General features: G+C 57.2%; 2 protein-coding genes across 3 annotated transcripts; both read left to right on the top strand.

Moving 5' to 3' along the window:
• On the top strand, positions 1–4,605 carry DMAC2 (distal membrane arm assembly component 2). Of its 2 annotated transcripts, XM_065898740.1 has the most exons (6): positions 14–38; positions 1,194–1,390; positions 2,804–2,884; positions 3,638–3,771; positions 3,881–4,043; positions 4,425–4,605. In XM_065898740.1, the coding sequence occupies exons 1-6, from the start codon at positions 21–23 to the stop codon at positions 4,603–4,605; spliced, it is 774 nt and encodes a 257-aa protein (XP_065754812.1). In that variant the 5' UTR covers positions 14–20. The 2 variants fall into 2 exon arrangements, with proteins under 2 accessions (XP_065754813.1, XP_065754812.1); XM_065898741.1 differs by lacking the exon at positions 2,804–2,884 and having other exon boundaries at positions 1–38.
• Positions 4,606–9,670: 5,065 nt separating this feature from the next.
• Positions 9,671–10,864, top strand: B3GNT8 (UDP-GlcNAc:betaGal beta-1,3-N-acetylglucosaminyltransferase 8). Its single transcript, XM_065899593.1, has one exon. It carries the CDS (start codon positions 9,671–9,673, stop codon positions 10,862–10,864), a length of 1,194 nt encoding a protein of 397 aa, XP_065755665.1.
• Positions 10,865–11,183: the final 319 nt, after the last annotated feature.

Genomic DNA, 11,183 nt, shown 5'->3' on the forward strand with positions numbered 1-11,183 from the left:
GGTTACGTAATCCTAGCGAGATGGCGGCCTCCGGGGCGGTAAGTGAACGGAGCTTCTGGAGCCCCCCCAATTAGTGTCCGCTCTGCTTTCAGGGCCTCTGTCGGCACCCAGGGACCAAGTAGCGAGGGGGAGCAGGGGGCCTCTCCCGCTAGGCCTCGAGCTGGGCCTACGGAGACGGGTAGCCGTCGGGGGCCGGGAAGGATCGGTGAGGCTCACAGGCCGCAGAGGAGAGAAACCAGTGGCAACCAATGGGGAAGCAGCGCGTGCGGTCCGAGAAAGCGCGCCCAGCCAATCAGAGGGAGGGATCCGACTGCGAGCTCCTGGAGCCGAGGGGCTGGCGAGAGTGAGACCTGCAAGGGTTGAGGGTTTGGGAGGGATTGGCAGAGAAACTGGGATTTGAGGTGCAAGGGTAGGGAACCAAAGGTGAGGGAAACTCATGGGAGAGTTAGAAATTTTGATGGAAAATCAAAGGGATGATGGGGGGTGGGGGCAGGACCCAAGAGGTGAATTTGGGAATTCTAAGGGAAGGACCTAGGGGAAATCAAGGGGAGGATTTGCCATATTGTGGAGAGAATTTAGAAGGAATTGGGCAAAATCAAGGAATGGGCCTAGGAAAACTTAAAGTAAGAGGTTGGGAACTTAAGAGGAATTTTAAGGGAAAGTAAGGATTTGGACAAAATTATTGGGAGAACTTGGTTAAAGCAAAAAGATATTGAGGCAGACTAAGAGAAAAGTTTGGAGGGGAAATTGAAGGAAGAGTTTGGGAGCTTTAAGAGATAAGCTAAGGGTGGTTTGAAGAGAAATTAAGATTATATTTGGGGGAAAGGAATGCGTTATTCAGGAAGTCTGGTGGGATTTGGATAAAATTAAGGGGAGAATTTGTGGGACATTAAGAATTCAGATAATAGAGGTTTTGAGAGAAAGTGAGGGCTTAGGGGGAAATTGGGAGAATTTAGGAAAATCAAGACTTTTTGGCCAAATCAAAGAGAATTTAAGGTTGATTAAGGGGAGGAACTTGGGGGAAACATGGGGAAATTTTATGGATCTGAAAGAATTGGAAGTTCTAAGAGAAGAATTAAGTGAGCAGGGAAGCACTGAGGAGGGGAGATTTGGGAGCAAAAGCAGGGGGACCTGGCTGTGTGTCTCACAGGAGGCTCCAGGCTCAGCCTCTCCTCCCCTCTCCTCCTCCCCAGTCCCTTCGCCTGGTGGCTCCAGTATGGAACAGGGGTACCAGCGGCATCCGTGGCCTGAGCAGGTCAGTGGACCCGGAGGGCAGTCAGAGGAAGGGGAGGACGCTGCTCCAGTTCCTGGCTGACCACTTCTATGATGTGGAGGCTGTGAGGGAGTACCTGCTCCAGAAGCAGGTGTTGAAGGTGCTCCGGAAAAATCGGTGAGAACCCTTGGCCTGCACGACCCTGCTGTTCAGGCCTCCCCAGTCAGTGCCCACCCTGCCCTTGCCACTCCTGGCAGCCCTGGGGCTTCCAGTGCCAGCCTTGCCCACTTGCATCTTCGTCTCCAGCCCACACACTTCCCAAGCCCTCCGGCTCACAGACGCAGCCCAATGCCCATCTCTTCTTGGAGGTCTAGCTGGCACTTCAGACCTAACGTGACTAACCCTTGGTTTCCCCCGTAAAAAGTCTTCTCACCCCCAAGCCTTCTCCATCCCAGTCAATGGCACCATTGCTTACCCAGTTGTTCACACCACATTCTAAGGAATCCCTGATTCCTCTCTTTGCATCCCTTCCCTCCACATCCAGTCCATCAATAAAATACCAGAATATCCCAAATTTGACCAGTGGTCGGTCACCTCCTCGCTGTTTATAGCCTGGTCTGAGCCCTTTCATTTTATGGTTCAATTACTGCCGTCATCTCCTAACTGGTCACCTTTTGCCCCTGTTATAGTCTACACAGCAGCCAGAGGACTCTTAAGAAAGGGAAACAGATAACATTACTACTTTGTTTAAAACCCTCAAATGGGGTCTTCCGTGGCAGTCCAGTGGTTAAGACTTTGCCTTCCAATACAGGGGGTGCAGGTTCAGTCCCTGGTCGTGGAGCTAAGATCCCTCATGTCTCGTGGCCAAAAGACCAAAACATAAAACAGAAGCATTATTATAACAAATACAATAAAGACTTTAAAAATGGTCCACATCCAAAAAAAAAAAATCTTAAAAAAAAACCCCTCAAATGGTTTCCAACCGCAACTAGAATAAAAGCCAAACTCTAAAGGCCGAAAACCTGGCCCCTACTGAGCTCTGAGACCGCTACCAGGGACACCCCTCACCCCCGCTAGCTCGGTGTCCTTATTGCTGTTCGTTCAACCATCGTAATTCGAGCCCTGAGCCTTTGCACTAGCTGTTCCCTTAGCCTGGCAGATTCTTACCTTGGCCTCTGCATTCCTTCCCACACTCAAGTCTCTGCTCAAGTGTCACCTCTTCCGAGCAGCATTTCTTCACACCCAAATTAAATTAGCCTCCTCTATCCCTACCCCTGACCCAAGCCACTCCTGGTCTGTCCCTTGGTGTTAATTTTATCACAGAATCGACACTCTGCAATTTGTTTTTACTTCCCAGTTACCTGTCTCCCCGGTGAAATAACTTCACAAGGGCAGGGACACTAACCTGCCTTTTGATTACCGCTGTCCCCCAGCGCCCAGCACTTCACAGGCCCTCAGTAAACACTTGCAGTCTTTCCTGCTTGCCAGTCTCAGTCCTGCGCTGTGACTCCGACCCTCTCAGCTGCACTGGGGCCTGGCGAGGGGTGTGGCGTTCCCAAGGCTCACCCTCGGCTGCTGTTCTCCCGGCAGGTCCTTCACCTACAGCAAGGAGCGATATGGCCCCTACGTCGCAGGTGCCTATTTCATCCTGAAGCAGGGAGGCGCAGTCAAGTATGATGGCAAAGGTGTCAGAATGGGGTTGGGGGAGGCGGGAGAGCGGCTCTCTAAGCCCCGGGCTCTTCAGTCAGTCAGACAGGCTTCCGTGCGTGTCCTGCTGTCTGCCCCCTCCTGGCTGTGTGGCTGGGGACTTGTTCCTGACATCTGCAAAATGGGATGGTAGTTGTGTCTAACCTACAAGGTGCGCTGTAAAGATTCAAAGATACTTTGCAATCTGGACACTTGTCACAGGTCACAGGCTGGCTTAGCACGTGGCTCAGTCGGCGTTAGTGCGTCTTTTCCTTCCTCCTTTCCCCTCCTTTTTCTTGCCTTCCTCCTCCTCCCTTTGTTTTTCCCCTTTACTTTCCTTTTTTGAAAACAATTCATGTAGGCTTCATCTGTCCCTCATCTTGGTTCCAAGTAAAATTTTCACTTGGTTTGAGCACTTCCTCCAGCACCTTCCTTAGAAATGATGTACCTGTCTGAAAACACCTCAACTTTTGCCCATCTACAAGGATTCTTGTATAGCTCTTTTCTCTGTTCTCAGTAATCTCTTCGACTCTCAACTTCCAGGTATGTAAAATTGGCCAGATGTTCCATCTTTGATGGGGTTGTCAGGGGATCCAGTGAGACCAGACACATAAAGCCCTTAGTACAGGGCCTGGTGTGTAGTGAGTGTGCCATGTTCTCTTATTACGGGGCTGGGAGTGTTCTTAAGAGGTTGGTGGCCTGGGGGACCCTGCTGATACTCCCTCTCTCCCCTTCCAGGTTTCAGGACAAGGAGTGGATGCGGCCAGATGGGCGTGGTCTCTCTGGTGAGCTCTGGAAGCTCTGGGAGGTGCCTATAGAAGCTGTTGACGCCAGCGGCTGTGCCATCAACTACCAAGGCCTGGACAACGTCTGTGAGTAGGGTGTGGCGGGGAGGGGTGGAGATGGGCAAGGCTCTGCGCTTTCCCTTTCATGGTGGGCTCCAGAAGGACCCTCAGCGCCGTCTGCCCTCTGCCCCTGCAGTGGCCCTGAAGGAGCTCCAGTCCCTGTCGCTGCAGTGCTGTCCCCACGTGGATGACTGGTGTCTCAGCCGCCTCCACCAGCTAGCCAACTCGCTACAAGAGCTCTCGCTGGCCGGCTGCCCCCGCATCTCTGAACGGGGCCTCGCCTGCCTCCACCACCTCCAGTGAGACCTCAGCTCAGGCTGGGCCCCCAGCCAGGGAGGGGCGCTCTTGGGCACTTCCCACATCCCTGCCTCCACGGTGGACCTAGAGTGTTTGTGGTGGGTCAGCACAGATGAGTGGCACAGGGAGCCTCTAGGAGGATGGGAGGACTCCTAGCCTGCCTTTCTTTTTGTTTTAATGAGACCCCAAGAAATGTACACTGTTGCAGAACAGTAGGAGCCAGCGGTGTCCGTTTGTAATGAACACGGTGGGTCTCACGTAGTTGAACAAAGATTTTTATTAGAAAGCTAGGGGTTAACGTGGGGGTGGGTACGCCCCCATACACCCGCTGCCACAGACGCCATCCTCATGCGTGTCCTCACGCCCCAACCTTGCCTCCTCAGGAACCTCCGCAGACTGGACATCTCTCACCTTCCTGCCGTGTCCAACCCGGGCCTCACTCAGATCTTGGTGGAGGAGATGCTGCCCTACTGTGAGGTTCTGGGGGCTGACGGGGCCCAGGGCCTCAAGCTGCGGCCAGAGGAGCAGTCCCGCCACACAGCCCGCAGCCCCATCCCTGCCTAGCCTTCGGGGCCCAGGGCCTCAAGCTGGGGCCAGAGGAGCAGTCCCGCCACACAGCCCGCAGCCCCGTCCCTGCCTAGCCTTCGGCCCCTTCCGTGTGGAGCTGGGTCTCAGCCGGGCTGTGCTGAGAGGTTAACAGTTCACCCTTCTTCTAGCTTCCAGTTGGCTTCACTCACCTCGGGGGGCCGGGCTAGGATCAGAGGCACTGGCAGGTCAGAGGCAAGGGGAGTGAGGTGGCTTGTCCCCTACCGCGGGGGTGCTCTGGCTGGCTGCACCCTGGGGGGAAGCTCGCAGCTCCTGGCAGCCTGTCAGGCAGCCCTTTCCACACCATTCTCTCCTTCCCAGTTCCAGGAACCCCCTTCTCCTGCCTCTTCAGGCCTGGGGGAGGTAAGGGCTTCTGGCTTCAAGTAGCCTCAGGGAGTTGCACTCTCCCACAGCGCGCCCACCTCTATGTCAGATAAACTTCTCGACTTTTCTCAGAAGACCCTTGTGGGATTATCTCACTTGAGTGTGCTACTGTTTCCTGCCAGGACCTGGCTGATACAGAAGGTGCTATGGGCATTTTATAGAGATGGTTCTTCCCTGTGTGGGACGACTTAAGCTCACTGCAGGCTTAAGCATCCCTGGGCCACACCCACTAAATGCTGGGAGCATCCCAAGTCCCACAGTGTTCTCGCTTATTGAGTTACTGACTCAGCTCCAAATTCAGCTTGCTTGTTTGCTCTGAAAATTGATCTGGGCCTTTGAAATATTTTTCCTTTGCTAAGTGGCCTGATAAGGTTTGCCAGTAGAGGGCGCTCGAGAGACGTTCCTCGAGAGAGGCCAGGCTTTGCTTTCTGGCGGCGCTCAGGAGTGCCAGCTCAGCGGCCCTGCAGCACATGACTGCCCCGCGCACCTGCTTCCTGAAGCGTCAGGGGGTCAGCAGCTTCCCGGGCACCCACCACCCCTGACCTGGCAGTTCTATAGAACCTCCACTGACGCACCTCCCTGTGAATGCCTCTCCACCACACCCCTGAAGGTGGATTTCCAGTAAATTCCAAGGCACCTTACCAATGAATCTCCCTCCTTATTTCACTTTGCTGTGAAAGTCATTAATTCTCTGTATTAAACTTTTCCCTGTTCAAATTACCGTATGGTTTTTCTTCTCTCCAGACTGGATCCAAACTGATAGAGTACTGGCATTTGGAGTGTTCCCAGAGATAAACACACAAAGATGGGATTTGGGGGTTGGTTTCATCCCGCCTTTGGCTTGAGCGCATTGCTAAGCTCCTTGGCAGTGGGAAAAGAGATATAAGAAATCCATGGGCTAAACGTCCATCGACAGATGAATGGATAAAGAAGATGTACATATATACAATGGAATATGAGCCATTAAAAAGAATGAAATAATGCCATTTGCAGCAACATGGATGGACCTGGAGATTATCATACTAAGTGAATTAAGTCAGACAGAGAAAAACATCATACGATATCACTTATATACAGAATCTAAAAAAAAAATGATACAAATGAACTTAAAAAACAGGAACAGACTCACTTAGAGAACCAAGCTTAAGGTTACCAGGGGGGAAGCGTGCGGGGGAGGGATGGACTGGGAGTTTGAGATTGACATGTACACACTGCTATATTTAAAATATCAATAGATAGGGAATTCCCTGGTGGTCCAGTGGTTAGGACTCCCGTGCTTCCGCTGCTGAGGGCACAGGTTCAATCCCTGGTTGGGGAACTAAGACCCCACAAGCCGCGTAGTGCGGCCAAAAACATTTAAAAAATAAAAAATAGATAACCAACAAGGACCTAATGTATAACACAGGGAACTGTGCTCCATATTCTGTAATAACCTAAAGGGGAAAAGAATTTGAAAAAGAAGAGATACATGTATATTAATCACTTTGCTGTACACCTGAAACTAACACAACATTGTTAATCAACTCTAATATAAAATAAAATAAACATTTTTTAAAAAAACCCCAAAATCTAAGGCATGCGACCGCATCACGAACACGCTATTGCCTGGGGTCGCGATGAGGCGCCAGCTGAAGCCTTGTGCCCTGGGAGGCCCTGTGGCCGCTGCACTTGACGCTGCGGCAGTCATGACAGTTCCAACGATAGGGCTAGGCAGGTGGCCTGGAGAGCCCAGCTCAAGTCACCCCTGCAGAACTGGAAGGCTCCCATGGCAGTCCCCCACCGCCCCCCAGAGTTCTTACTTGGAGATACTGCTGAAAATACAACATTTGGGTTTTCGAGTTGCTGAGTTATGACAGTTGAATTCCCAGTCTTGACAAGTTTCTCATACGAAAGTGAGGGCACTGACTGGTACACAGTGGGATCCAGAAATCTGGAATCGGGTCATCTGGTTGGACCCAAAGGAAAGATGATCTCGAACTCCCAAGTTACTGGGAGCCTCCCTTACCAGTGTGAGGAGACCACCAGCCATCCTGCTCACAAGCATTCCCTGCTGCCACTAGACCCACAGATGCCAAGGGTCAAGTCTCAGCACGCTCCAGAGGACAGGTGCTCACTACGACCCAGAAGGGAACAGCTCTTACACTGAAGGGCAAGACTTGCAAACAGATGTAGAGTCAACCCTGGGGAACCTGCACAGGAGTGGGTTCTCAGGGTGTTAGGCCAGTGAGAGTGGATCTTACACTGCATGGGGCCAAGTTCACCGCTAGGAGGGCACTTACTAGAGCTTCTGGGTATAACAAGTTAGCCAGTGCAGCTGGCGTGGTCCTGACCGCTTGCTTAGTTGGCTGGCCGGCATTTGGACTCAACAGTGACCTATGGTTACTAAGGCGAGAAGCCAGAACCACCCTGGCATAATCTGGAGAGGGAGATTCAAAGGCTGGGGAGACAGGAAGGTGGGGTCCTCCGCTTTCAACCCGCACACCCACCCAACCACGTTCCACAAGAGGGCACCTCTTCAGTCATTCTCCACATTCGACTTTACCTGTCGCGGCTGCTGAGTGGTTTCTCCTGACTGGAGCATTTGCAGACTGATGCACACGGCAGCTCGGCCCCCGGTGGAGAAACCTCCGCGCCCTGGGCGAAGCTAGATGAGCCAAGAGTCGGGGGGCCTGGACCGCCCCACCCCGGCCTGGGGGGAAGAGGGCTTGGAGACCCCTTCCAAGGTTTCTCAGGGCCCGGCCCCAGCCCACTCTGGCTTTTATTCCATCAGTATTCCCCACCTTCTCCATACCCTCTTCCTCCATCTGGTCCCATGGGCTCCACTATTCAATCCTGGGGAGAGGGAATCAGCTAAGACAGATGATCAGCCGCTGCTGCCTGTCCAGGACAGGGCTCCTGAGGTGATCTGGGCAGTTCCCAACCCGGGTGGGGGTGAAGGGGGTCAGGCCGGGCTCACTGGGGGGCCCTGCGTCCCAGCCCAGGCTCCAGGAGCTCTGGTATGAGGCGGCCCCACCTGCCTGCCACCCCAGACAGCTGATGCAGTCCAAACAGCAGACGCCTCCGGAGGGCTGCGACAGAAACACCGGCAGACACCCTCTCTGGTCCCGGGGGGCCGGATGGGAGTGTCCCTGGAATCACCATGCCGCTGTAGGCAGAGCCAGGGCCTCAGGGCGTGGCAGAGCCAGGGCCGGCGTGTGGGACCAGAGAGGGACGGAGGAGGCACGGGGGTCAGCACGGCTCCAGGGCTCCTGATACCCCCCCTTCACTGCCCTCTGGCTTGGCCCCCCCCCCTCCCCCCCACCTTCCATCTGCTCCTCCCCGGCTCCTCTCTGGGTCTGGCTGCCTCTGCCTGGTTCTGGCTCCGTTGGCAGACTCCCTGCTCTCTGCTCCCACCCCGTCGTCCCTCCACCTGCCCCTGCACATCTCTCCACCCTCCCCCACAAGGGCTTCCCTTATCTCTCGCCAGCTGTCTCCACCTTCCCGTCCCATCTCTCCTCTTGCAGCTCTCTCCTCCCGGCCTTCCTGAATCTCTGCCGCCTGTCTCTCCTCCCTGCCTGCCCCCGGGGTCTCCCTGGCTGTCTCTTCTTTCTCTGCAATGTCGGTCTCTGCTCCTCCCCACCAGCCCCCTTCCCCATCCCCACCCTGACTCCGGGCCACACACCCCCACCTCTGGCAAGGTCACCCATGCCCTTTCAGCACAGTCTCTCTCACACACACACACACACACACACACACACACACACACACACACTCTCTCTCTCTCTCTCTCTCTCTCTCTCTCTCTCTCTCTCTCTCTCTCTCTCTCTCCCCTCCCCCGGCCAGGCCCTGCCCCTGGCCTCCAGCCAGGCCACTTTAGGACTCTGCCTGCCCTTGGGCCATTCTGACACTTCCCAGCCCCTCTGCCTCACCCTCCCTCGGACTCTCTCCCAGGCCCCCTGGTTCTCCCCTCCCCCGCCTGTCAGCTCCCAGTCTCTGCAGCCACCCCTGCACCTTTCCCGCTGTCTCACCAGAAAACCAGCCCCAACACGCCACAGCCCCATCCCTCAGGTCTGCCTCCTGTCCTCCCCCCTCCCCCTCCCCCTCCCTCAGCCCCGCCCCGGTCCCTCCCGGCCCCTGGGGCCCTCCCAGCCTCCCGCAGACCGGCTGGGCTGGGCTGGGCTGGGCTGGGCTGGGCTGGAGAACAACAGTGCTGGAGACACCAGCGCTGCCAGACGAGGGCAGAGGGCCGGCCCAAGGCCCAGGGCGCCGGAGCTGGCCAGAGCCGGACCCAGAGGTAAAGGGGAGGGAGCCGTGCCTGGGGTGGGGACTGTCGGGCGAGGAGGTGACCCCGGTGATACTGACTCCTGGTAAGGGGGATGAACTGGGGGGAGAGGGAGGTTGGAATGGCGGAGTCCCTGATCTCTGGGGTGCGGATGGGGAATAGGTAGCCTCCCGGGTTTCTACGAAAGTAGAAGGAGCTGGGCTGAGTGGAAAGAACAGGGTGCTGGAATGCGAGTAGAATAGGGATTCGTACAGGGTCGTTGGTGGAGGGCTGGTTTAGGGTCTGAGACTACGAGAAGCCTCGGAGGGCTCGGCAGGGCCCGAGGGCCCGCCCCTGCACCCCAAAAGGCCTCTGTGGCTCTTTTGCAGCTCCCGCAGCTGCCCTTTCCTGGGCCGGGTCATGCGCTGTCCCAAGTGCCTTCTCTGCCTGTCAGCACTGCTCACACTCTTGGGCCTCAAAGTGTACATCGAGTGGACGTCCGAGCCCCGGCTGGGTAAGGCCTACCCGGGACCCCACAGCACCCCACCAGGCCCCACGCCAGCCAGCCCCGAGCCCACCCTGCCGGCTAACCTCTCGGCCCGTCTGGGCCAGACTGACCCGCTGCCCTCGGCCTACTGGAACCAGCAGCAGTGGCGGCTGGGGACCCTGCCCGGTGGGGACAGCACTGAGGTGGGGGGCTGCCGCGCTTGGGGAGCTGCCGCTGCGGCCGAGATCCCCGACTTCGCCTCCTACCCCGAGGACCTCCGCCACTTCCTGCTGTCGGCAGCCTGCCGGAGCTTCCCACGGTGGCTGCCCAGGGGTGGCGGCGGCCAGGTGGCCAGCTGCGAGGACCCCGACGTCCCCTACCTGCTGTTGGCCGTCAAGTCGGAACCAGGGCGCTTTGCGGAACGACAGGCCGTGAGGGAGACGTGGGGCAGGCCGGCTCCCGGGGTCCGGCTGCTCTTCCTGCTGGGGTCCCCGGCGGGCGAGGGGAGGCCTGACCTAGGCTCCCTGGTGGCCTGGGAGAGCCGCCGCTACAGCGACCTGCTGCTCTGGGACTTCCTTGACGCCCCCTTCAACCAGACGCTCAAGGACCTCCTGCTGCTGGCCTGGCTGGGCCGCCACTGCCCCAGCGTGAGTTTCATCCTGCAAGCCCAGGATGATGCCTTCGTGCGCGTCCCCGCCCTTCTGGACCACCTGCAGGCCCTGCCGCCCAGCACGGCCCGTGGCCTCTACCTGGGTGAGGTCTTCACCCAGGCCAAGCCCCTCCGGAAGCCTGGAGGACCCTTCTACGTGCCTGGGTCCTTCTTTGAAGGCGGCTACCCAGCCTACGCAAGTGGGGGCGGCTACATCATCGCGGGCCGCTTGGCACCCTGGCTGCTGCGGGCGGCGGCCCGCGTGGCCCCCTTCCCCTTCGATGATGTCTACACCGGCCTGTGCTTCCAAGCCCTGGGCCTGGCCCCCAGGACCCACAAAGGCTTCTTCACGGCCTGGCCGGCAGGCCGCACTGCTGACCCCTGTGCTTTCCGTGAACTGCTGCTGGTGCGGCCCCTCAGCCCCCAGGACAGCGTCCGGCTCTGGAAACAGCTGCGGGACCCTCAGCTCCAGTGCTGAGACTCGGAGGTAGGGCGGGGCGGGGCGGGCAGACCTGGCCTGGGCCTTGGCGCCAGCCCCTTGCTCAGCCTCTCTTTCTAGGCCTCGGTGCGAGGAAGGAGGTCCTGGAATGGAGGCTGCCTGAGCCCTCCCTGGGCCTCCCCAGGAGGCGAGAGGCTGTTTCCGTCTTTCAGTCTCTGAGGCCCGGAGTCGTCGTCTCTGTCTACAGGGCCTTGAGGCAGTTGACGGAGCAAAGCTCAGCTGCATCCCGACCTCCACCCCAGACGCTCCCCCACCCTACCGGGCAAGGCCGGCTCCGATGGCCTCGTGGTCACCTTGC

Source organism: Phocoena phocoena, chromosome 20 (assembly GCF_963924675.1).
Source record: "Phocoena phocoena chromosome 20, mPhoPho1.1, whole genome shotgun sequence".
Taxonomy (NCBI): Eukaryota; Metazoa; Chordata; class Mammalia; order Artiodactyla; family Phocoenidae; genus Phocoena; species Phocoena phocoena.

Coding starts and splice junctions, on each gene's coding strand:
- DMAC2 (XM_065898740.1), top strand. Junction 1,391..2,803: donor AAGGTGCTCCGGAAAAATCG/GTGAGAACCCTT, acceptor TTCTCCCGGCAG/GTCCTTCACCTACAGCAAGG. Junction 2,885..3,637: donor AAGCAGGGAGGCGCAGTCAA/GTATGATGGCAA, acceptor CTCCCCTTCCAG/GTTTCAGGACAAGGAGTGGA.
- B3GNT8 (XM_065899593.1), top strand. CDS start 9,671: ATGCGCTGTCCCAAGTGCCTTCTCTGCCTGTCAGCACTGCTCACACTC.